Below are 26436 nucleotides of genomic sequence, written 5' to 3'. Positions count from 1 at the left end.
CTGGGAATAGGCATAACTCTGAATTCATGCCCGTACGTCATAAAGGGGCTTGCCCCCCCTGATATATTTTTTTAATTTTTTGACAAACCGTTTTTTCTTAATTTTGTATGATGTAGAAGCAAAAGATACATACAATCCTAAATTTTCACTTTTTTATCTTCAACCGTTATTTTTTAATAGCCATTTAAATATTTTACATCTATATATATAAAAGAAAGTCGAGTTATGTTAGTTACACTGATAATAACTCGAGAACGGCTCATCAGATTGTTATGAAATTTTACAAGTGTATTCTACCGGACTGGGAATAGGCATAACTCTGAATTCATGCCCGTACGTCATAAAGGGTCTTGCCCCCCCTGATATATTTTTTTAATTTTTTGACAAACCGTTTTTTCTTAATTTTTTATGATGTAGAAGCAAAAGATACATACAATCCTAAATTTTCACTTTTTTATCTTCAACCGTTATTTTTTAATAGCCATTTAAATATTTTACATCTATATATATAAAAGAAAGTCGAGTTATGTTAGTTACACTGATAATAACTCGAGAACGGCTCATCAGATTGTTATGAAATTTTACAAGTGTATTCTACCGGACTGGGAATAGGCATAACTCTGAATTCATGCCCGTACGTCATAAAGGGTCTTGCCCCCCTGATATATTTTTTTAATTTTTTGACAAACCGTTTTTTCTTAATTTTTTATGATGTAGAAGCAAAAGATACATACAATCCTAAATTTTCACTTTTTTATCTTCAACCGTTATTTTTTAATAGCCATTTAAATATTTTACATCTATATATATAAAAGAAAGTCGAGTTATGTTAGTTACACTGATAATAACTCGAGAACGGCTCATCAGATTGTTATGAAATTTTACAAGTGTATTCTACCGGACTGGGAATAGGCATAACTCTGAATTCATGCCCGTACGTCATAAAGGGACTTGCCCCCCCCCCTGATATATTTTTTTAATTTTTTGACAAACCGTTTTTTCTTAATTTTGTATGATGTAGAAGCAAAAGATACATACAATCCTAAATTTTCACTTTTTTATCTTCAACCGTTATTTTTTAATAGCCATTTAAATATTTTACATCTATATATATAAAAGAAAGTCGAGTTATGTTAGTTACACTGATAATAACTCGAGAACGGCTCATCAGATTGTTATGAAATTTTACAAGTGTATTCTACCGGACTGGGAATAGGCATAACTCTGAATTCATGCCCGTACGTCATAAAGGGTCTTGCCCCCCCTGATATATTTTTTTAATTTTTTGACAAACCGTTTTTTCTTAATTTTTTATGATGTAGAAGCAAAAGATACATACAATCCTAAATTTTCACTTTTTTATCTTCAACCGTTATTTTTTAATAGCCATTTAAATATTTTACATCTATATATATAAAAGAAAGTCGAGTTATGTTAGTTACACTGATAATAACTCGAGAACGGCTCATCAGATTGTTATGAAATTTTACAAGTGTATTCTACCGGACTGGGAATAGGCATAACTCTGAATTCATGCCCGTACGTCATAAAGGGACTTGCCCCCCCTGATATATTTTTTTAATTTTTTGACAAACCGTTTTTTCTTAATTTTGTATGATGTAGAAGCAAAAGATACATACAATCCTAAATTTTCACTTTTTTATCTTCAACCGTTATTTTTTAATAGCCATTTAAATATTTTACATCTATATATATATAAAAGAAAGTCGAGTTATGTTAGCTACACTTTGTTAGTTTGTTGCCATACTCCTCCGAAACGAATTGACCGATTTTCATGAAATTTGGCAGGTAGATTCCCTGCTGAATTCCGAACAAAACGCTGCTGTTTTTTCTTCTCTAGCGCAGTCCGTTTCCGAAATAGCGAACCGTAAGCCGTGGCAAAATTCTGAGCACAGAAGAAGAACCAATGGGAAATTTCATAAAAGAAAACTGCAACAGATTAGCTTTTGGACTCAAATTTGATAAAATATGAATTTTTTAATTTTACGAATTTTTAAAAAATCTTGCTTTCGCGTGGGCAAACCATCCAGTTTATTTATGTTTAGTAGATGAACTAACGAAAAATATCATGTACACTATTGCATGTATTAAATGATTGATAATATTTTTTGTTATTGTGATAATTAATTAATATTTAGAATTTTAACCTTTAACTACCCGCACATCAAAATATAACATAACTACACGCGTGGCGTTCTTTATACGCCACAAGAAAATATACTTAAAAACAGCGGATTTGTTTTTTTTTTTGAAAAATTACACTTATTTGTTTGTTATAAACCTTACTCGGCGTCAGCGGATACTTGGAGTTCCTTCTCAGTAAGCAAATTGGGATATATAACTGGAATCTGATTCCATGATAAATAAAATTGCTAATAATATTTTTTTGAAACGATATTTTTTACCTGAGAAAAAGTATTGTTTATAAAGAAAAATATATTTGTGCCATAATGACTAAAAAACATTTGAAATATGTACTTATATTACTAATTGTATTACTATAATTGTGGCATATGTTATCCACCACCGGAAACAACAAATAATAAATTGTAAATTACGATCTTCCTAGAATGCCGATTATAACGAAACTAAATCCAGTGTAAAGCACATTCCAGTGATAGGTTAGATAAATAAACAAAGACAAAAATTAAATTTTTAAATTCATTTGTAGTAGAATTCTTATATGTCGCGTACAAAAATACGCCAGCGCGTGTAGTTAAAGTTTAAGGTATGAATTAAAATAATAAAATTTATTTTACTTTAAAACCTAAACAGTTTTTCCATTCTCTTAGGCCAAAAATATTTAGCTACCTACTACATTCTCATATTTTGACGTTTATTTGTGTCAGTCGAAATGATTTGTAAATTTTGAGGTTAATGCCCCTTAATACTAACAACCATATTGTCATCGAGAAAACTCAGTTGCCTCAGTTATCTCAATATAATACAATGTATGTATTTATGTATCTAAATCTATATATTGTATGTTCCCTATGTCCAGCTGAACGATTTACGTACTGTATACGTGGAATATCATATAATTTGTCATATTATGTATCTTTCTTATGTATTGTATCCTCGGAGATCGCTGGGAAAATTTAGACTCAAAATAACAAAATCCAGTTTGGCAACACTGTGTGAATGTTGATAGTATCATATCCCTTTTAAGATAAACAGATCTGTAATTTAGTCCAGACAAATTAATATATTTTTGGCCAGCAAAAATGAGATCTTTCAACCAAATACTGTCTCAAATATGATATGCAAAATAATTTTTAATTGTTTTCCACTCATTAAATCGTTATCGTCCAGTTATTGTCTTAATTATTTTAACTTTTAATAAGTGTCGACTAATTCTGAATGATTAATAAGTTGTTAAAACATTTTATCTGTAGCGGCTTCTGGAATGCCTTAAAACTATCGGATTTCATTCGACCATACTTACAAATTTTGCATAAAATATTTGGACATATAATTTTCTTTTTTATTCGAGGAAATTGCATTTCGATCAATTTTCATGTCTAGAAATTCATTTTCGAGCAGTTGATTTTGAGTAATTGATTTTTAGCCATTACGTTCAAGCAACTGATCTATAATCAAAATTATGACAGATTATCTAATTATGACACACTATCTAAGGTGCAACGAAGTTCACCGGGTCAGCTAGTATGATAATATATTAAAGACATTAAATTTACAAACTCTTGAACGCAGAAGAGTCATGTTGGATATTTGCTGTCTTCGCAAAATTATCTCTGGTGTTATTAACTCCGAAGAATTGATAAGTCTTGTATACTTTAATATACCTGCTAGATTGACACGAAATCCACAAATATTCAGGGAAAAACGACATGCTACAAATTATGGTCAATATGCACCAATTAGTAGATTGACCCTGTATGGAAACAAGTTTAGTCATGTAATAGATCTGTTTGGTTCTTCAGTTTCCTCTATTAAACAAGAACTCGGGCATCTTGAATTTTGAATTTAAAAAATTAAATAGATTTAACTGTTATAGTTAATTCAGTTGTTTTCATCATTTACAAATAATTTATATTCTTTTTTATTTTTTATGTTTGTGTTTTATAGTTGTAGTTTTACATGTATCTAAATTTTATATTTTCATTATTATGACAAAAGCTCTGCTTTATTGTATTTTGTATGTATTGGGTTTATCCCGTTAATAAATAAATAAATAATCGAGTTCTACGGAGAGGTACGTGGAGACCGACCTGCTCAAGTAGCTGAGCACACAAAACTATTGAATTAATTATGCCATAGAGCATCCTTGCATCCTTAATTACTTGTCGGTCACGCAATGAGAGAATACCCAATTGGGTTTCAATTTGATAATAATTTAACTGATTTAACTCAAAAGGTATACCCAGTTTATATGCTATGTACCTTAAGAACTTGTGTTGGACTGTCTCGATTTTTGTTATGTAAATATTGTAAGATGGAGACCAAACACAAGAACAATACTCTAGATGAGGTCTAACTAAAGAACAATATAGTAATTTAATTGCTTCAATATTCTGAAAGTCTCTAGTGCATCTTTTTATAAAACCAAGCATTTGTAAAGATTTGGAAATTTTTGACGTATAATGTGATTCAAATAAAAGTTTACAGTCTAAATTAATTCCCAAATCACGAATTGCAGTAACCCAGTCAACAGGAATATTCTGTATATTATAATTATATTCTATTGGGTCTCTCGATCGTCCAAAAGAAATAGCATGACACTTAGATTCATTCAGGGCCATGGCATTCCGCATACACCACTCACTTAACCAATCAAGATCATGCTGAAGATTAATACAATCTTCTGTATTGTTGACAAACTACTATTAACTTTTTTGTAAAAACTTACAGAAATTGAAGGTAATCGTTGATTTTTACCTTCAGTGACTGCACTATACAAAATAAATTGCAAGTTACTGATATAAATGGGCGTAATTTGGGAGCTTATAAATTATTAAATGATATGTAGTCACCAAATAATTAATTTGATGCATTTTAGTACAACTTTCTCTTAAGCCAGGAGGATAGGGTGGTTTCCTTGCGAAGGGGTTGTAGCTGTATGCTACGCATAATGTTGTAATGCATGTGATTTAATAGTTTATTCTTAGAGTATATAGCTATAGGAATTACATCCGCAATACGATATATTTTAAGTTTTCTCAGCATTTTTCTCTTAAGTTAAATCAATTAAAGGGTTGTTTGGGGGTGAAGGGGATGGGTTCAAAAATTGAAACTATATAATTTCAAGAGCTCATAAACAGCTCGTAAGCTCGTAATTCTGCAGCAAAAAACCGATTCAATATTTTTATTTTCAGTAGTGGTGGGGCTGCCCGCCACTAAAGTATTAAATTCCTGCTCAGTGGAACGAGCTCAAAATTTTTAGTTTGAGGAATATGAAAGCTCATAAATAGCTCATAAATCAGTGCTATTTGTTTTTTCATTTTTGCAAGTGGGGGGGGGGCAGCTCAACACGGGTAAAAAAATGTTCTGTTTTGTGAGATATCTGTGTTATGTAATTCCTCAAGTTCTTTGTTTATAACAATCTCATCGACATGCGGATCAACTGTTACCCAAAAAATTCGTGTTCTAAGGGTCAAAGTACATAAAAAAACTTGGGTAAGTCCATCTGAATTAAAGAGGCCATTGTACCCCCCTGGCGACAGGACTAGAGCACATTTTTAATTTTCTTAAAAATCTTCCTTTTCCTCCATGTAATTCGCAAATGATAAGAGATACAAAAAAAAAGACACTCCATTATCCGCAAAACAAAGTGTTCACCATCAATTGTTATAAGGGTAACCATTTACTTTTACAATAAAATAAACAAACAACAAACATACATAAATATACTTTTAGGCATCTAACAGGAATTTGAAAGAAACTTGAATTTCCGAGAAAACGCTAATAAATTAGATAGTGTCAATTTGGCCCCTTCAAACTTCGGACAACATCAAGTTTAGGGCAACCAAACATAACCAATTTGTAGTTGACATATGAGGTAATCTAAAAACACTGACAGTGTTGCCATGTTGTAAAATATTTCTTACTGTAACATCTAAAATTCAAAATTGAATAGAACACAATATATAATTTAAAAATCGAAAACAAATGTAAAGTGCACTTTACATCAACAATAAATTGAACAAGAAATTGACAAAGTTATTCAAGGTCAAATTTGACTTATACAAAACACCCAATTTTGCCGTGAATAAAAAGAAAATAAAGAAATTTGACAAAATAAAACATATCCAATTGTTCTATTTCATCAAATTCCTTTATTTTCTTTTACAAACCATACATTTTGTACACGTTAAATTTGGCCTTGAATAACTTTGTCAATTTCTTGTTCAATTTATTGTTGATGTAAAGTGGACATTAGATATAAATCAGAAAATATATTAAAAGCATTAAAATTATATAAAAATCAATAGTGGCAATAGTTACTAGAAACACTAAACAATGTGAAGATTTCTAAACTGTAACTAATAAAATATCTAAAATACTAAATAGTAATAAAAAGAAACTAACTTAAACCGTAGACTGTAAACTCTAACTAATAAAATATCTAAAATACTAAATAGTAATAAAAAGAAACTAACTTAAATGAATTAACTAACCTATGAAATAAACATTAAATTATAAAAAAAAACATTTTAAACAAGGTCTAAATTCATATGTCTAAATTATAAACAGATATGGCAACACTGTTCACAAAATTCATGCTGTTGCATGGCCGTTGCCCTAAACTTTATGTTGTCCCAAACTTCTATGGTAGATTTGTTAAAAGAACCATTTAATAAATTTAGTAAAAAAGGCCTTGTATTGAAATATAAAAAGTTATAAAATATGAAATTATTATTGCCTCGAATCAAAAAGCTACAATAACTTCAATTCGCAACAGGGGCAGGGGCCACATTGGCCCCTCCCACATTCTAGGTCCAAAAAAATACTTACTTTCTTCATTTGTTGTTTGCTTTTCTTCAAATGGTGTAAATTTATATTCATCTTGTTCTTGTTCTACTTTAGAGTTTACAGGAAATGAGTTTAGGTCTAAACAATCAAATGCCTGGTATGCCGTTTCTGTCTTGGGTTCTTCCTTGATCTCAATTTTGAAGGCATCTAAGCAGGAGTCTTCTATACTTCTATTTTACAATATTGATCACTAGCACTAGCACCTTGGTTTATCTCCATGTTATTAAATTTGATTTAACGACCAAAAAACAAAAAATTTTGATATATGATATAACCGTTGATTGTTTAATTGATGAATCTTGAATCTTTAATATTTATTTAATTATTTACAACAGTTATCATTTCAAGCAAGGACTTGTTTATTTTCTTTTTCTTTGACATTGACATATGACATGACAAACGACAACGAAATCTAGAAACAAGATATACAGGCCATTGTATTTTAATCTTGTTCAATTTGGTCTAGACAATAGAGTTTTAATAGTACATTCGTATTATTTTCTAAACTAAATTAATCCCAGTGATAAATAATGTTATAAAATGGTAGAACCAATATTCGATTACCAATTTCGCCTAATACTAATAGGTGACAGTACAGTAGGAAAAAGTTCTTTACTCAAATATTTCACTGATGGCAAATTCGCTGAGGTATAGTAATATTTAGTTTAATTTCTCTGTGGCTAATCATAAAATAATTCCTAGGTGTCTGACCCAACTGTGGGGGTTGATTTCTTCGCTAGGCTCATCGAAGTGAAAGATGGCACTAGGATAAAGCTTCAACTTTGGGATACTGCTGGGCAGGAAAGATTTAGGTAAGTAAATAAGTAATTAAAGTCTTATCACTAAAAATAAACTGAACTTTCAACTTAGTCTAGTCTAATCTGTGCACATTAAACCCTACACTATGCAAATAGTTTGTATACAGGCCAATGCCATATTGTTCCATACCTTAACATTTTAAATTAGGTAAAATAAGATTTGTTCTAAATGACCTTAAAATAGTTTTGCCTCAAACTAAGGTTTGAAAAAGTTGAAGAGCTCTAACAATTGAATCTGCAGCCAAACGAAATCTGTTGAAAACCTTTATCTTCACAACCTTGCTTATTGAATTAAAGAACCAGATCAACAACCATCATCATCATCATGCAACCTCTTTTGTCTACTGCTGCACATAAGTCTCTCCAATTTTTCGTCACTCTTCATGGTTCTTTGCCTATTGTTGCCATTTCTTGGATATTTGTTTAATGTCGTCCATCCAGCGTGTTGGTGGTCGTCCTCTGCTGCATTTGTCTTCTCTTGGGCTTCAGTCAATTAGTTTTCTGGTCCAACTTGAGTCTTTTAGTCTCGCTATTTGACCTAGATCAACAATACATTAAAGTATATCAGTAAAAAAATATTGAAATGACATGTGTGTATGTATGGCGTTAAGGTATGATTCTGACATTGACAGCAGGTGGGAGCATGACATATACAGTTATACCCAGAACTTACGCAATAGGTGGAACCAAGCGATAATCGTGTAAGTCGAATTCGCGTAAGTCGGGGTATAATTTCGTATATAATATGTAAGTTTGGATGACATTATTACTCTTTCAAGTCTTCTTAGATATAAAACGAAAAATCCCTTTCAAAAAATTAACAAACACCCACTCTATTAGACAAAACTGTAGATAAGAAATACCTAATACAAAATAAAATCGCTTATTCCGTGTGAAAAGTCGAAACATGTATAATACATTGGATGAGCAATAGTGTGTGGGTGTTAATTCTATCTCGTCGATAACTAAACGATTGTGTGGCGCTTAAATAATGAATCGACAAGATTTTAAAATCGCATATCATAAAAAATAATCATAAATAATATTTTCTTTAAAAACCTGCAAAAATTTAGATAATGTACTCAATTCACAATTTTTAAAGAAAACTTTTGAGACAACTGGCTATGCTGTTCTTAATTTTGTTAATTCTTCATTAAAGAGTGGAAGCTTTCCTAAAAACTTAAAAATTAGCTCTATTACACCGGTCCCAAAAACCCAAATGAAATCAGAAGTATCTGCATATCGACCAATCAATACACTGCCTTGTATAGAGAAGGTACTTGAAAAATCTGTTTACAAATAAATAATTGAATACTTTAATAAAAATAATCTTTTTCTCGGCAATCAGTCTGGGTTTCGAAAGGGTCACTCATGTGAAACAGCAATACAACTTACCATCTCGAAGTGGAAACTACTTATTGATAACAATAAATTTGTAGTAGCTGTATTCTTAGACTTTAGAAGAGCTTTTGAAACTATAGACATAGATTTGTTAATTAAAAAATTGAGGTACTACGGTTTTAAACAAAGTGTTATAAAATGGTTTAACGAATATCTCACAAAAAGAACTCATTATGTGCAGTTAGGCCAAAGTAAATCAACAGAACTACCTAATTGTTTTGGTGTACCACAAGGCAGTGTACTTAGAGCATTATTATTTATTATTTTCATCAATGATGTAAATTATGTTGAGGGTCTGGAATTTATTAGTCTTTTTGCAGATGACACATTAATTGTATGCAGTGGTGATGATATTGTGGAGGTTGTTAGAAGGATGCAGTGTTTGTTAAAAAGAATTGAGATATTTTTGGATGCTAACAAGTTAAAACTTAATGCGAGTAAAACAAAGTCAATGATAGTCTCTAGCCGATATAAATTAAATAATATAAGTATGGAAAATTTGAAACTAAAAGTTAATAATGAATGCATCAAATGGGTCAATGAAATTAAATATCTTGGATTTATACTGGATAACACACTCTCTCTGAAACCTCATTTTCAATATATTTGCAAGAAAATATCTCAAAAATTATTTTTCTTTAATAGAATTAGCAAAGATCTATCATTATTTTCAAGGATCACTGTATTTAGAAGTATAATTCAGCCCCATTTTGACTACTGTTCAAGTGCTTTATATTTAGGTGATAAAGGATCAATTCAATCATTGCAAATTTTGTATAACAGAGGTATGAGAACAATTCTTCGATGCAATCGCTACACGCCAATTGAGATGATGTACTCTACTTTAGGTTGGTTTTCAGTTCAACAAAGGCTTTACTACCTTACTATGGTTTTCATTTTTAAATTAAAAAAAGGAATGCTGCCTGCATATTTTAATGAATATGTTACATTGAGGGGTCAAGTTCATTCATATACCATGAGAAATATTGAAGATTTTGATATTCAAAAAACGAATAAACATAGCACAATGACATCCCTGTTTTACAAATGTATGAATGCATTTAACCATCTTCCCCCCAGTGTTAAGAATGCACTGACAGTTCAAATTTTTAAAAAATTACTGAAGACATATATTTTACCTAGATCAAAAAAAAATAATTTTTAATAAATCTGTATGTGTTGTATAATATTGCATGTATTGTATATTGTATGTTACATTTAATTAAGCAAATTCATATTTAAATATTGTTAGTAGGATTTCTATTTCAATAAAGAATTTCAATTTCAATTTCAAATAACAAATCGACAAGATTTGAAAATCACGTAACTCTGGGTTCTCGTAAGTTGGGGTAGAGTATGTCGAGGTATTACTGTACTTATTTACTTTGCACTATTAATTTGTATCATTATTAGCAACTGACGTTCTGCTGGACAGCAATTGCAGTTAGATGTTGGAATCAGTCTCATACAAAGTAATAGTGCAAAGTAGTGACATCTGTCGCAGTGACAACTGTGAGTCTGCCTGCTGCCGATGTTGGAATCGTACCTTTAACAGGCCATTTAGGCCCATTTTTTTCTGTTATTAGCTGTCAGCTTTCACTTTCTGATTTCCAACTCACTGACATCTTTCATTACTGCATCTCTCTATTTCCTCCTTGGTCTTCTCTTTTTTTGCCCTTGGGTGCTCTCGAATCAATATTCTTGAGTTGTCTGCCCCCATGCATTCTTTCTAGATGACCGAGCCATTCTAGTCTGCGTTTTCTCACTATTTTTGATAACGGCAGGTTAGCATAATTGGTACACTTCTAGCTTAGTTAGTCTTCTCCATTCTCCCTCTACTACTTTTCTGCCAAATATTCTGCGAAGTATCTTTCTTCTTCTAGCTTTCAATCCATTCTGTATATTTATTCATAGTCCATGTCTCAGACTCTCATAGCATTGTGGGTCAAATTATTGTTTTGTATACTGTTATTTTTATATTAGACGACATTTCTTTAGTCTTAATTATTTTGTTCTGCTTCTTCCTTACATGTCTGATCAATAAGTTTACCCAAATACATAATATTCGTCCACGTTCTCAAATTCACACAAGACCCCTATTCTCATTTAAAAAATCATCGATTGCATCACTACTCTCAGATGGATGACGTAAAATAATTCCTAGGTGTCTGACTCAACTGTGGGGGTTCATTTCTTCTCTAGGCTCATCAAAGTTAAAAGTGGCACTAGGATAAAGCTTCAACTTTGTGATACTGCTGGGCAGGAAAGATTTAGGTAAGCAAACAAGTAATTAAAATCTTATCACTAAAAATGAACTGAACTTTTAACTTAGACTAGTCTAATCTATGCACATTAAACCCTACATTATGCAAATAGTTTATAGTGATGAGCATGCTAATAACTGGCAAAATAGCTCAAAAGATGGAAAACATAATATATTGCGAAACAAAAGGAGATGAAACTAGTGTAGATAGAAATGATCGTTATAAACGTATAAATTAACATTAAATTACATAGTTTCCCACCTTTAGACGTATCAGAGGAGTATGACAACTGTCACTGTGACAGTAGAATTTTATAAAATACTCCTGTGTCTAAAGGTGGGAAACTATGTAATGTACTGTTTATTTATACGTTTATAACGATCATTTCCACCTCCACTAGTTTCATCTCTTTTTGTTTGGCAATGTGTTATGTTTTCCATCTTCTGCGCTATTTTGCCGGTTATTAGTGTGCTCATCACTGTATATACAGGCCAATGTCATTTCCTTCCATACATTATAATATTTTGTTGGCAGGTACCAAAGTGGCTTCTGTAGACAGAAGTCAACAATAGACCAGATATTTGTTCTGCGACAGATCCTCGAAAAAACAAGTGAACATAACATCGACACACATCATCTCTTCATAGACTTCGAAAGCGCATATGACAATATAAACCGAGAATTCTTAATAAAAGCAATGAAAGAATTTAATATATCAACACAACTAATAGAACTGATAAAAGAATCTCTAAAAGTAGAAAGTAAAATCCGGATACAAAACGAACTAACGGAAACAATAGATGTGAAAAAGGGACTATGCCAGGGAGACGCTTTATCATGCATCTTGTTCAACATTGTACTCGAGAAAATAATGAGGGACACAACAGTCAATACTCGAGGAACAATAATTAATAAAAGCGTGCAAATACTAGCATTTGCAGATAATGTTGACATAATCGCAAGATCAAGAAGAGAAATGATAGAGGCATTCAATCAAATAGAACGAGCTGCACAAAATAGTGGCCTTAAAATCAACCAGAACAAAACAAAATATATGCAGGTAAGTAAAAACACAGAAATAAGGCAGCCACAAAATATAACAATAGGAGAATACAACATTGAGGGGGTAAAAAACTTTACATACTTGGGATCCCTAGTCACATCTGATAATAACGTAGCAGAGGAAGTGAAGAGGCGAATATTTATTGCCAATAAAAGTTACCATGGCTTAATTCGGCAACTAAGATCAGACAACGTCGCAAGGAAAACAAAATGCCAAATATACAAAACCCTAATAAGACCGGTACTCACATACGGCTCAGAAACCTGGACACTCACTAAAAGAGAGGAAACATTGCTAGCCACCTTTGAAAGAAAAATCTTGCGACACATATATAAGGGCACAAAAGAAAATGGAATTTGGCGAAGAAGGTACAACTTTGAACTATACGAAATATACCAGGATCCGGATATCATAACATTCATTAAAATAGGACGGCTGCGTTGGATGGGACATGTAGAAAGAATGGAAGAAGGCGAAATACCAAACAAAATATTCAAACAGATGCCAGTAGGAAAAAGAACAAGAGGAAGACCGAAGCTGAGATATTTAGAACAAATAGAAAATGATATAAAAACCTTAAAAATAAAAAACTGGAGAAAAAAAGCACGAAACAGATCAGAGTGGAGAAGAATCCTGGAACAGGCCAAGACCCAGAAAGGGCTGTCGAGCCAATGATGATGATGATGATTATAATATTTTAAATTAGGTAATATAAGATTTTTTCTAAATGACTGTAAACCAGTTTTTGAAAGTTATTACAGCACTTGGATACCAAGGTTTGAAAAAGTTGAAGATACATAATTTCAGAAGATGAGAAAGCTTAGAAATCAAGCCCTACATCTGGTAAAATGTTTCTGTCTTTTTATTCTTCCTTGTTCTAAGCAAGCCGGATTGTTCATTGGCAGATTGGTACCTCTATATGGAAGATTGTCACTCCATCTTTTGTGCGGTCTTCTGGTACTTCTGCGGATTCGTGATTTATCTCTTGGTATTTTGTCCACACACTCTCGTATCTTAAATCTGTGGCCTAGTGTTTGTAGACTATCTTCATGTTGGGCTGTCAGTATTGCCGCATCTGTGTAACAGAGTATTCTAACTTATCTGTTTCCCATTCTGTATTATCTTCCTTTGTTGATTCTTTTCCCGTCCTGATTCCCGTCCTGAAATGTTGAACTTACTCGGTCAAAAATATATTACATTTTGTTGTTCCTTCCTATTTTTTTTCTTTGAAGTAGATTGAATTATGTTTGGCATACCATCCAATCGATATTATGTTGTAAACTAAAGCCACACTCAAAATATTCAAATAAACATCAAATCACACTCCTTGACGAGTATAAACATAAAAGAACAAACATAAAACGCAACTAAGCAGTTTTACTCCAACAAAAACACAACTTTGTGGATCAAGCAGTTTTACTCATATAAAGTGAATCTTTTTTTTTGAAAAATGGCTTTGGCAGAGCCAATTAGCGGGACTTGTTTGTGATTGATAAAGTGAATCTTTTATTCGAATTTATGATAATTACCCTTAAGTAAACAAATATATACAAATATATAGAAACATAGTTTTTAATGCTGAACAACTGTTCATAATAACTTTTCAATATTGTGAAAACTAAACGTACTTTGCTCTTGACCGAAATTCATATTTTTTGACATACCTCGTATAAGATTCATAAAATTTAATATTTGATGGTTGCAATCTGAGTTCTAGACAATGCAGAACTTTTTATGAAGAATAACTTTTTCTCGTAAAATTAATAATAAAACAATTTTCCATATGGAAAACTGTTTTATAATAATAAAACAGTTTTCCACATGGTTTCTAGTTATGTAGACACCTTGTATAGAATTTGTTCGAAAACTTTGAAATGACAAAATATTGTTGTTTATTTACTTAAATGTATATTTTTAATTTAATATGCAGGGTGCTTCATTAATGTTGCAAAAAATTTAAGGGGAAAGGCGCAAAATGTCGCCTGTCAAAATTTTCAATGGGTTTTAAATGTATTCATTTTTTTCGAATCCTGAAAACTAATAAGTATATTTAAAAAAATTAAACGCAGAATTAAAAATAACGTTATTGCCGAGGGCCGACAGTCCCTTAAACTAAATAAAAAGTTTCTTTTGAATTAAATATTTGCAATTATTAAAAATCACACTAAATTTTCTCTTTTATTTTCACCCCTGTAACTTATTAAATGTAGAATCGAGATAGCCCGCACATTTTTAAAAATGAGGTGATTCTTCTGTAATGATACCTTGCAACTTCAACTTCGAAAGCGCATGATTAAATGCTACATTTGGTCAGTCCTCTTGTATGGTGTCGAAGCATGGACATTAAAAATATCCACCATTAACCGTTTGGAGGCCTTTGAAATGTGGCTGCACAGACGTATACTGAAAATACCATGGACGGCTATGCTGACAAATGTGGCAGTCCTTAAGACAGCAAATGCTACCCGCGAGCTGCTTGATAATATCAAACATAGAAAAATATACCCATCTCATAAATTATATGTATTTGGTGATTACAATCTTCCGGAAGCTCAATGGTCTAATGATTATTTTGGTGTGAAAGTAGTTTGTCCTAGTATTTCTTCAGCACTTCCAGTGGCTCAGTCTTTTGGTTACCTTCAATTACTTCAAAAGATAGATATTCCAAATAAAAGGAACATTTATTGGGATTTATTGTTCACAAATATGATAAAGATGAAGAATTAAGTTTGGCAAGGGAACAAATTTTCAGAGATAGCTTACATCATGTCAGTTATGAATGTATTATTAGAAATATTTATAAGAAACAGGATCCCTCTGGTTTATTTTATGAAGACTATTACTATGATTTTCAAAATGCCAACTACTTGGGTCTTAATGATTATTTGGCAGGTATAGATTGGGAGCGGTGTCTGTTGTACCAGGATATAAATACATCTTTGGAGGTTTTTTATGAAGTCTTGAGTTTGGGAATTTCTTTTTTTGTGCCTCTAAAGAAATATAAAACTGGGACGTATCTTAAGTGGTTTTCATCTCAGCTTAGAAGTCTTTGTTACCTTAAAAGAGCAGCACACAGAGCCTATGTCCATACGAAATCCTATGCTAGTTATAATGAGTTTTCTAGGTTGCGAGGGGAGTGTAAACGAGTCAGGGAGGAATGTTGGCAACACTATTTAATTAAGGTGGATCAAGAATTTAAATTAAATCCTAGATATTTTTGGAAATATATCCGAGACTTAAAGTCAAATCATTCTCTGCCTCAAAACATAATTTACAATGACAAAGAAGCCAGAAATGGTCAAGAAAGTGTTGCATTGTTTAAAAACTTTTTCGAATCAGTATATACTTCCAGGAACCAGGATGATTCACTGTCAATAGAGATACCTGAAAATGTTTCTGAAAGTTTTAATTTCACTTATATTTCAAAAGTAGAAATTTTTAACAAAATCTTGGAGCTTCCTAATAAAAACACACTAGGTCCAGATGGGGTACCAAACAGTTTACTTAAGCACTGTATTTACACTTTAGTTGTTCCATTATATTTACTATATAATCAATCTTTGAAGTGCTCAATATTTCCAGATAAATGGAAGCATAGTTTTATAATGCCTATATTTAAAAGTGGGGCAAAAAATCTTGTTGCTAACTATAGGAGTGTCTGTATCCAGTCATCAATCCCAAAACTATTTGATAGCTTAGTAAGTGATCAATTGAAGTGGCTCTGTAGAGGATTAATATCCAATAACCAACATGGCTTTTGTGCAGGTAGATCTACGGTCACCAATTTATTATCGTATCAGATGCACATTACAAAAGCACTTGAAAACTTTCAACAAGTGGATTCTATATATACTGATTTTTCCAAAGCCTTTGACCAAGTAGATCACCACATATTACTCAATAGGCTTTATAATGTTGGGTTTAGCATAGACACTCTAAAATGGATTAAGAGCTTTTTGTCTGACCATCAGCAAAGAGTTAAAATAGGTTCGTATCAATCAGATTCTATAAATGTTACCTCGGGAGTTCCCCAAGGAGGACACTGTTCTCCGATTTTCTTTGTTTTATTTGTAAAAAGTATTTTTGAATGTTTTAAGAACTGTGAAGCCCTGGGTTTTGCAGATGATTTGAAATTTTTTAGAGAAATTGGCAGTTTGGAGGATCAAAAACTTCTGCAGGACGATGTTGATAGATTAGATCAATGGTGTAGGATAAATAAGCTAAGGTTAAACATTTCTAAATGTTGTCACATAAGCTTCTTTACAGGAATTAGAAAATTGAATACTTCATATTCATTACAAGGGATAACACTGAATTATGTTTCTAAAATTAAGGATTTAGGGGTTATATTTGATAAAAACTTAACTTTTGTGGAACACATTAATACAATTACAGTGAAATCATAAAAAATGCTAGGTTTTATAGTTAGGAGTTGTAAAACTTTTTCTGTAAATACATTCAAAATTCTTTATTGTTCATTAGTTAGGTCTAGATTAGAGTATGCTTCGGTGATATGGTCTCCATATCATGCAGTGCACATTGCAACAATTAAAAGCATTCAGCATAAATTCTTGCGGGTGTGCTCTTATAAACTTAAGTTGATTATAGTAGATCATGAGTATAGTGAAGTTGAAAAGCAACGTAAGTTACAATCCCTGGTAGATCGCAGGATTTGTGCTGGATTAATATTTCTGTACAAATTAGTAAATTGTACAATATATTGTACAGATATAGTGAATCAATTACACATTGGGATTCCCTCAAGAAATAGGAGAAATCGTTCTATCTCATTTTTTGTACCATTTCACCGAACAAACTATGGTTACTACTCTCCTTTAGATAGATATGCAAGAATTATAAATCAGTATCATCTAGAGGTGTTTGGTATTAGTTTATATTATTTTAAAAGTCAGTTAAGGAGTATAAATTTTTAGATTGCAATATGACGTGATGTAACCTAGTCTCTATTTAAGGGTGTATATGATAATCTATAATGGAAATAATTTATTTTAAATTTTTAATTTAGAATTAAGTTTATTTTCAATCTGTTTACAGATTGTTATTTATTTTGTTAATTGTAATTTGTTAATGGGGTTTTCTGGTAAAATAAATAAAAAAAAGATGGCCTATTTTGGACACGTAGTAAGGGGAGACCGGTATAATATCGGTATAATATTCTTCAACTTATTATGATGGGTAAAATCGAAGGACGCAGAGGAATTGGTAGAAAGCAGGCCTCTTGGTTGAAGAATATCCGGGAGTGGAAAGGAATAAAGAAAGCAAAACACCTATTTAGAATAACTCGAGACAGAGACAGTTTCGCCATGTTAATCGCCAACGTCAAGGGGACTTGATAGGGCACGTTAAGAAGAAGAACTTATTAAAATAAACATTATAGAAGTTTTCAAGGATTTTCGGCCTCAGTAATAATGTATGTAGTCTTTCAGTCTGGGTTTAAATTTTTCATATTTATTAATTTTATACAGGGTGAGTGGGGAGGAACGCACCAAACTTTAAGACTGTATAATATACGTAAAAATAATCAAAAATAACTCATATATGTTGTTATTCGATATTTATTTGTTTCCGAGATACGGGAAAAATTAATTAAATGTTAAAATTTTTCTTACAAACTGACGATTTATTTATTGCTCTAAAATCGGTTGAGGTGTACAAATGAAATTTGGCGAGTTTTAAGACATAGTTATTGCGCATGTTTTGACATACAATTAAGAATTTTATATTCACCATTGGCGCGCGTATGGGTAATAGTCTGAAATTTTTTAAAGATAAAAATGGTACGCCACTGAAATATTTCAAATTTCTAATCTTTCTTGAATTCCTCGTTCAATTTGTGACAAAAAATCTATCTTCCCTTTTTTCATGCGACGCTTCGTTTTCATGCAAAAAATAAAACATCTTAACGCTTACAAAGTTTTCGACGATATGTAGCAGATAATTATCTACATGAATGTGTAGAAACTTATTTCGAATACTTTGTAAGCGTTAAGATATTGTATTTTTGCATGAAAACGAAGCGTCGTATGAACAAACATGAAGATAGATTGTTTGTCAGAAATTGAAGAGGGAATTCAAAAATAATTTTTAATTTGAAATATCTAAGTAGCGTACTATTTTTTTGACTAATGCAAAAAAATTTTAGACTATTACCCGTACGCGCGCCAATGGTGAATATAAAATTCTTAATTGCGTGTCAAAACATGTGCACCAACTATGTCTCAAAACCCACCAAATTTCATTTGCACACCTCAACCGGTTTTAGAGCAACAAATAAATCCTCAGTTTGTAAGAAAAATTTTAACACACCGTATTTCGGAAACAAATGAAAATCGAATAACAACATATGAGTTATTATTGATTATTTTTACGTATATTCTTAAAGTTTGGTGCGTTCCTCCCCACTCACACTGTATAGTAGATTTAAAGGGCGCTAAAATATGTCCCGCACGCGGGCATTAATCAGCCTTGCGGGGGCCCTGCATCTGATTCATAAGATCTTATAAAATTTTAGTTATAGTTTTTGGGTAGTAGTTAACAAGTTATTAAGCATAATTTGACCCTTTCCTTTTTTCTCTGTCTCTTCAAGTGCATCATATTATGTCTAATTTTTTTTTTTTCTACAAGTTCTTTTGTAATTTCCGAATCCCTTATGTTTAGAGACTTTAAGTCCCAAGTACTGATGTAAAGTATATTTCTCGCTTTCGTTACATAAATTCTTTGTCTTTTTCTCGCTTTGGTCAGCATAATGAAATCATTTCGGTTCCGAGGCATAAACCTGTTTTTATGACTAAAACTTTTATAGGATTACATTGGTGTGATAACATGATAGACACCTTTTGCTTTAATAAAAACCATTAAACTAGTAATTAAACTTTGTTTTACTACTTATTATTCAAGAAAGGACCTTGATTGCTATTTATCAATCTAAACAATATAAGTGGTTGCTTTTACAACTACAACCTTTTGAGAAAGCTTGTAAAACAATTATTTTTTACTATTTATCTGCATATTTTACCATAAACAGGCAGTACTTTTATGAAGCAATCTTGTATCTAAAGTGTACAATTTAAAAATTTAACCCTTACTAAGGAAGAGACCCAATTAGTGCGTTGCGCTGCGTTGCGTTGCGACATCGCAACGGAACAACGCATTGCATGCCACACCTGCTTTGCTATGACACTGCCATGGAAGAGCACATTTGTCCGTCGATCCGTTGAAACATAGCAACTGATCGACGCAACGCAGCGCAACGCACTGATGCGTTGTCTCGTTCCGATGCGTTGTTCCGTTGCGACGTCGCAACGCAACTCAGCTCAAAGTACTAATTGGCCTCGCTCTAGCTTATCCCATATAAGATCCCAGACATATATATGAATTGGACCCAAATAGTCCATTCTTTCACGGTTTTTGCTCTAAATTTTAAAGAACCGCTTGGATTGGCATGAAATTTGGCATACGTATAGCTTACATGTCAAAGAAAAAAAGTGATATTGTGCCAATGTGTGCTTTTTCTCTGGGGGTGATTTTCACCCCGTTTTTGGGGTGAAAAAATATATGTCCAAAATAAGTCCGGAAATGGATAAACTGACTAATTTTAAGTAACTTTTGTTCTATAGAGCTTTTTCGCCAAGTCAACAATTTTCGAGTTATTTGCGAGTGAATATGTTCATGTTTCAACAAAATAACCACATTTTTAGACGGTTTTTCGCAAATAACTCAAAAAGTAAGTATTTTGTCGAAAAAAAAAACGTTCTTAGCAAAAATATAGCCTATAAAAAAGTAAAAAAAAATGGTGTACACGTTAGGTCTGTGGATCTCGTAGATCCAGAGTTATAGCCAATGAAAAATAGATTAATATTCAGCAAATTTCAAATAGAATATTTCGACGTGAAATATCCAAAAAATTTAGCAGTTTTTGGGAAAAACCCATTATAACTTTTTTAAAGTGTTTAAAAAAGCTTTATTTCTGTTTTTACAAAAAGTTTCTAGCATTAAATTTAAGCAAGTTACGCTCAAAATAAAGTTGGTCACTTTTGTTTTTGCAAAAAAAAAATCGGGAAGACCACCCCCTAATTAGCAACTTAAATGAAATTAATCGTTAGCGCTCCACAAATTATTTTACTTATGTTGTGTTTATATGATCTGTAAGTTTTATCGATTTAAAGTGCTTATTTTTGAAAAAATTTGGTTTCAAAGTAAAATTTTAAAAAATTTTAATTTTGAAAAATATGCTTTTTTTCAAAATAACTTAAAAATTGTTAGAGCTACCAAAAATCTCAAAAAATGAAAAAAGTCAGATTTGCTTTTCTGAATATCATGTATTTTTTTGTTTTTCTGTTAGACAAAAATTGATCGAGATTTGGTGTTTCTAAATTTGCATACATTCGTGATCAGTGACTCGTTCAACCCCTTTTAACTACAGTCCTTTCAATAATCAGGACTTTGAACCGATCAAACTTACAGATCATATAAACAATATATACACGAGTCAAGAAACTTGTGAAGTCGTAACGATTAAGTTCATTTAAGATACTAATAGGCTATTGATTATGTACTATAGAAAGGAACTACAACGTTAACGGGGTTTTATTATTTCATATGGTCAATGAATCTCTATATATGAAAAAACCGCGGAGTGCTACCATTTAAAGGGGTGCGTTTTTGAGAAATAAGTGAATTAGTCCCTGGGCACAGGTTACATTAGGGTGAGTTCTATGCACTTTTGGTACAAACACGTCTACATAAAAATTGTTCCTGGTTAAATTTCCTATCAAAATATAACTTTTTAAAGTCAAAGATACTTTTTTTACAAAAATATATTCAAAAGAAAAAGCAGAAAGAAACCCAAAAGAAAGAAATTATTTTTTTTGTCCCATAACTTTTGTCCACGGGGATATAGGTATAGACATTGCTTCACAGAAAAAAAACTTACATATTTTGTCTTTAAAATGATGTTTGGTATAGGTCATTAGGATTTACAGTTTTCGAAATATGATTTTTCAAAGTTCGCCACTCACAGCAATTTTGGGCAATTTTCCGTGTTATTTCGCAAATATTGTTCTGTAACTTTTTTCTAGGTAACTTTAGGCATATGCAATGGTACATGTAAGAGGAATAGAAATCAGTTCCCTATAAAATGTTCTACTGTATAATGTTGCACGACTTCTTTTAAAGAGGTTATCTTTTTCAAGACTTTATACTTTTAACGAGTTTTTATATTTTTTACGATTATTTTTTAAATTCCCCATTATAACTTTTTTTTTCTACATAAAAACTGCGGTTGTAGGAAGATAGGAATTAGTTGTTCAATATTCTGCAAAGGGTGCACGTGCATGGGTACTAATTGTGGGAACTCTAAGGGTTTGCTCACTACGGAAAGAAATGGATTGTATCCTCGCTCCGACCCTTGCTTCCTGGTATTTATATTCGTGAATTCTCGCATTTAAAATAAATACATTATTTTAAATGCGAGAATTCACGAATATAACGAATATAAATACCAGGGAGCAAGGGTCGGAGCGAGGATACAATCCATTGCTCTCCGTAGTGAGCACAGCTTAAGTTAACTGAGGTGTCAGAAAAAGATAATATTGAAGCTAATGCTAACGAAGAGATGGACTTTGATTTTGAAAATTTTTTAAATTTCAACGTTTAAATAATTTTAACTAAAGTGATGTTTTCTAAGACTAATGTTTGTGTAATTTTTGTAAAAGAAATAATTTTAAATAATACAGGTAAAAAATATCAAAGGATCACTCGGTTTCCATTACATATTATGTATTTAAATATAGATGATACATAATTTTAAAGAACAGAAAGTAAACCCTCTTTATTGAGCAATACATATACAGGGTGGTGAATTGGAAAGCGGGCCATAGGAAACTCAATGTAAAATTCTAAGCTGTTAAATTCCTGCTTCCCTAATTATTTTACATCAAAAGTCATCAGAAACTATTTGTAGAGAATTGAAATCTTTATTGAAAACAACTGTCAATATTGTTCTATGAACAATAATTATTCAAAATTTTGTAAAAATATAATACAATTTTCAGAGTAATACGCCAAAGCTAGGCCACACACAATACAATAATGTGTATACGATTGCATTTGTTGACAATGAATTTATTATATTAACAATTAGAACTGTCAATTTTTTTAATTATTTTATCATTTTTTGTTTAAAACACAATAAAGTTGATAAGATACCCTTAGTTAAGGAGAAAGTATTAATAATAAAGATATTTTCTTCAGTCAATAATGTGCTCAATGTCAGTTAAATAGTAACGTGTGGCCCAACATACCCACACATACCTACTGCGGTAAATACATTATATTTTTCAAAATTTTGGAATGTGTTTAAATCGTAGAACAATTGTAACTTCTGTTTTTAATACAGATTTCAATCCTCTACAAATAACTTCTCATGACTTTTGATGTAACATAATTAGGGAAGCAGGAATTCAACAGTTTAGAATTTTACATTGAGTTTCCTATGGCCCGTTTTCCGATTCACCACCCGGTATAGTATATTCAAGTACAAGAAAAAAAGTTATAATGAGAAATTTCAAAAATAATCTTAAAAAATGTAAAAAATACTATTTTTTATATTAGGTATTATATAATATATAATATATAGTATAATATTATATTGTTATGACAGTTCCGTAGATTGTTCCTACATAGAAAGAGTCCCTCGACGTGAAAGAAGAAGTAGTCACGTACGAGAATATTCTGGATGTCATGGAATAACCCAGAAATGTCTGGTGACATCTAGAACGTCAGAAAACTATATAAACATTATGTGTTTGACATTCTATAGTTCAGTTGTAATTCAGATTTAGTAGTCGACAGTTGTCAGTTTGTTAAAGTTTATATTGTATTTAAGTTTGAATAAAGTTACTTTGAAAAAGTTGTAACATTGGTGACAGCGGTGGGATTTAAGAGATATTGAAGAAGATATTGAGAATTGTTTATGGTAAATACCAGATCATCTAAAGTTGAGAAGGAAATGGATACATCCGGACCACCAGCATGGTTTTTGAAAATGAAAGAAAATGAAGAGAAACGTAGGCAAGAAGAGAAAGAAAATGAAGAGAAGCGTAGGCAAGAAGAGAAAGAAAATGAAGAGAAACGTAGACAAGAAGAGAAAGAGGAAGATAAAAAGCTTAGAAAAGAAGAGGAGGAGAGGCGTAGACAAGCAGAGGTAGAAATTATGAATAGTTTGTCCCAAATTCACGAGCATTTTCAGTTAGAGGTAAGTCGAATTACTAATAAAATAGATATATTAGAAGAAAAACAAAACTGTTTAGATAATAAAATAGAACAACAACAAAATTATTTAGAAAACAAAATAGACCAACAACAAAATCATATAGAAAATAAAATAGAACAGCAACAAAACGATTTAAAGCAGCAACAAAACGATTTGAAATATAGTTTAGAAAAACAAATAGTAGAGTTAGCAAACAAAATTAATACCCAAGCTTCTTTATCTCATATTGTTTCAGTTACTAATATCGAATCCGAACAAACAGCCCTTTCCTCTTCCATCGTTGATCCAGGCATAATTAGAAGTAGCAAAATTTTAAAACCACCCACGTTTGATGGCCAAACAGCGTGGGAAACTTATCGTTTCCAATTTGAAGCTGCAGCTAAAGCAAATGGCTGGACTGAAAGAGAAATGGCAGCTTCCTTGGTGGTGTCGCTTCGAGGTCAGGCAGCAACCGTCCTTCAATTTCTTCCTCAGGATTCACCTAGTTATGACTCACTTGTTCAAGCTTTAGAAACAAGATATGGCCAACAACATCTGAAGCAGGTTTTTCAAAGTCAGCTTAAAGTTCGGTATCAAAAACATAATGAGAGCCTGCAAGAATTTGAAGCCGATATTAAAAGATTATTACATTTGGCATATCCTCAGGCACCAAGAGATTTTCTGGAACAAATCGGTATACAGGCTTTCATAGATGGACTGCATGATATCGAAATGCAACAGGCTCTGCGATTACAACACCACAAAATGCTAGATAAAGCACTAATCTCCGCTCAGGAGTACGAAGCGGCGAAAAATATTTCTAGATCTCTTCCACAATTAAAAGAAATAAGATTTACAGAAAATAAGCAAGTCACTACCACAGATAATGAACAACTAGTTTTATCCCAGATATTAAGCTTACTACAAAATATCCAACAAAAACCTCGAAATGAAAACAGAAGATGTTTTAACTGCGGAAGAATGGGACATCTAAAATCCAATTGCAGAAGCCGATCCCAAGCACGAAAAGAAGAATACAAGAATGAGATCAGAAGGTCGCCTAGTTCGACATCCAGAAGCCTGTCGCAAAGTCTCACTAGAAATGATGGTAGATGGTCACTAAGAAACAGATTTCCTACAACTGACCATAGAAAGGAAGAAAATACACTGGAATTTGAAGTTAGCCATTTGAAGGAACAACTAGCGATTAGTAAAAATAAAATAGATAGATTAAGAGAACAGGTGACAATATTGCAAGAAGAGTGTAAAGTAATTCAAAATAATGCAAAAACTACACAGTCCAATCTAGAAAACGAATGTCAAAAACTGATGAAAGAGAAGAATGTGTTAAATAAACAATTGCAAGAATACCAAAATGCATTAAATGAATTACAAGTTCAAAGCCAACGTCAGCTAGCACAAAAAGAGAATGTAACCGAAGAAGTTAGTCTGCGGATGACCACAGTTGAACAGCAAGAAGATAATGACCAGATTTCTCTGGAAAACATTAAGAAGAGTCAAAAGAAAGATAACGAATTAAGAGTTATACGAGATTGGCTTAAAAATGGAGTAAGACCTCTTTGGCAGGAAATATCTAAATACAGTCGAACTATAAAGGCGTACTGGGCTCAATGGGAATCCTTGCATCTTTCGAATGGTTTGTTATATCGGAAGTGGGAAAGTTCCGATGGAGTACGTATAGTTCAACAGGTGGTAATGCCAAAATCACACATTAAAAGTGTGTTGGAAGATCTTCATAGCAGCCTGTCTGGAGGACATTTTGGAGTAAAAAGAATACTGGCCAGAGTTCGAGACAGATTTTATTGGATCAATTGTCGCCGAGATGTAGAAGAATGGTGTAAGAAATGCGATTTATGTAACGGAAGAAAAGGCCCTAGAACAAGAAGTCGTGGTAAAATGGCACAATATCTTTCCGGAGAGCCTTTTGAACGACTTGCAGTAGATATTCTCGGTCCACTCCCGCTGACAGAGAGAGGAAACAAGTACTTAATGGTTGCAATGGATTATTTTTCGAAATGGCCTGAAATTGCACCCCTTCCTAATCAAGAAGCGACTACAGTAGCAGAAGCATTTATAACACACGTCGTATCAAGACATGGAGTCCCTTTAGAGTTGCATTCTGATCAGGGACGAAATTTTGAATCCGAATTATGGCAAGAATTAATGAAAATCTTGGGTATTAAGAAAACTCGAACTACGCCTCTCCACCCACAATCAGACGGAATGATCGAAAGACATAATAGAACTATTTGTCAATACCTCTCAATGTTTGTTGCTGATAATCAAAAAGATTGGGATACCCTAATACCTCTATTCCTGTTAGCCTACAGAAGTTCTGAACATGAAGCAACCGGTTATTCTCCATCAATGATGATCACCGGAAGAGAAATGAAGCTTCCTCAAGATCTTATTTTCGGAAAATTGCCTACCTGTGAAGAAGAACCTTCATCCCTGACGTACCTAGAAAGCTTAAGAGAAAAACTGGAAAAAGTCCACGAATTTGCTCGTAAAAGTTTGAAGCTTCAAAGTGATAAAGCCAAGTCCAGGTTCGATGTGCAAGCTACAGGGACAACTTTCGAAAGA

General features: G+C 32.2%; 3 protein-coding genes across 3 annotated transcripts in view; 2 read left to right on the top strand and 1 right to left on the bottom strand.

Moving 5' to 3' along the window:
- LOC126890696 (zinc finger protein 235-like) overlaps positions 1–7350 on the bottom strand; it is a 63204-nt gene extending 55854 nt beyond the window's left edge. The window contains exon 1 of the mRNA XM_050659847.1: positions 6997–7350. The gene's annotated coding sequence lies outside the window, so the exon portion shown is untranslated. The remainder of the gene's footprint in view (positions 1–6996) is intronic.
- The window catches only part of LOC126890693 (uncharacterized), a 233973-nt gene that overhangs the window by 184094 nt on the left and 23443 nt on the right, over positions 1–26436 (top strand). The window lies entirely within an intron of this gene.
- LOC126890697 (ras-related protein Rab-39B) overlaps positions 7420–26436 on the top strand; it is a 32035-nt gene continuing 13018 nt past the window's right edge. Inside the window, exons 1-2 of the mRNA XM_050659848.1 lie at positions 7420–7662; positions 7717–7826. Of these exons, the coding sequence (XP_050515805.1) occupies positions 7555–7662; positions 7717–7826 (218 nt within the window). The 5' untranslated portion in view covers positions 7420–7554. The remainder of the gene's footprint in view (positions 7663–7716; positions 7827–26436) is intronic.

Source organism: Diabrotica virgifera, chromosome 8 (assembly GCF_917563875.1).
Source record: "Diabrotica virgifera virgifera chromosome 8, PGI_DIABVI_V3a".
NCBI classification, from domain to species: domain Eukaryota; kingdom Metazoa; phylum Arthropoda; class Insecta; order Coleoptera; family Chrysomelidae; genus Diabrotica; species Diabrotica virgifera.
This window is presented reverse-complemented; position numbering and strand designations above follow the sequence as displayed.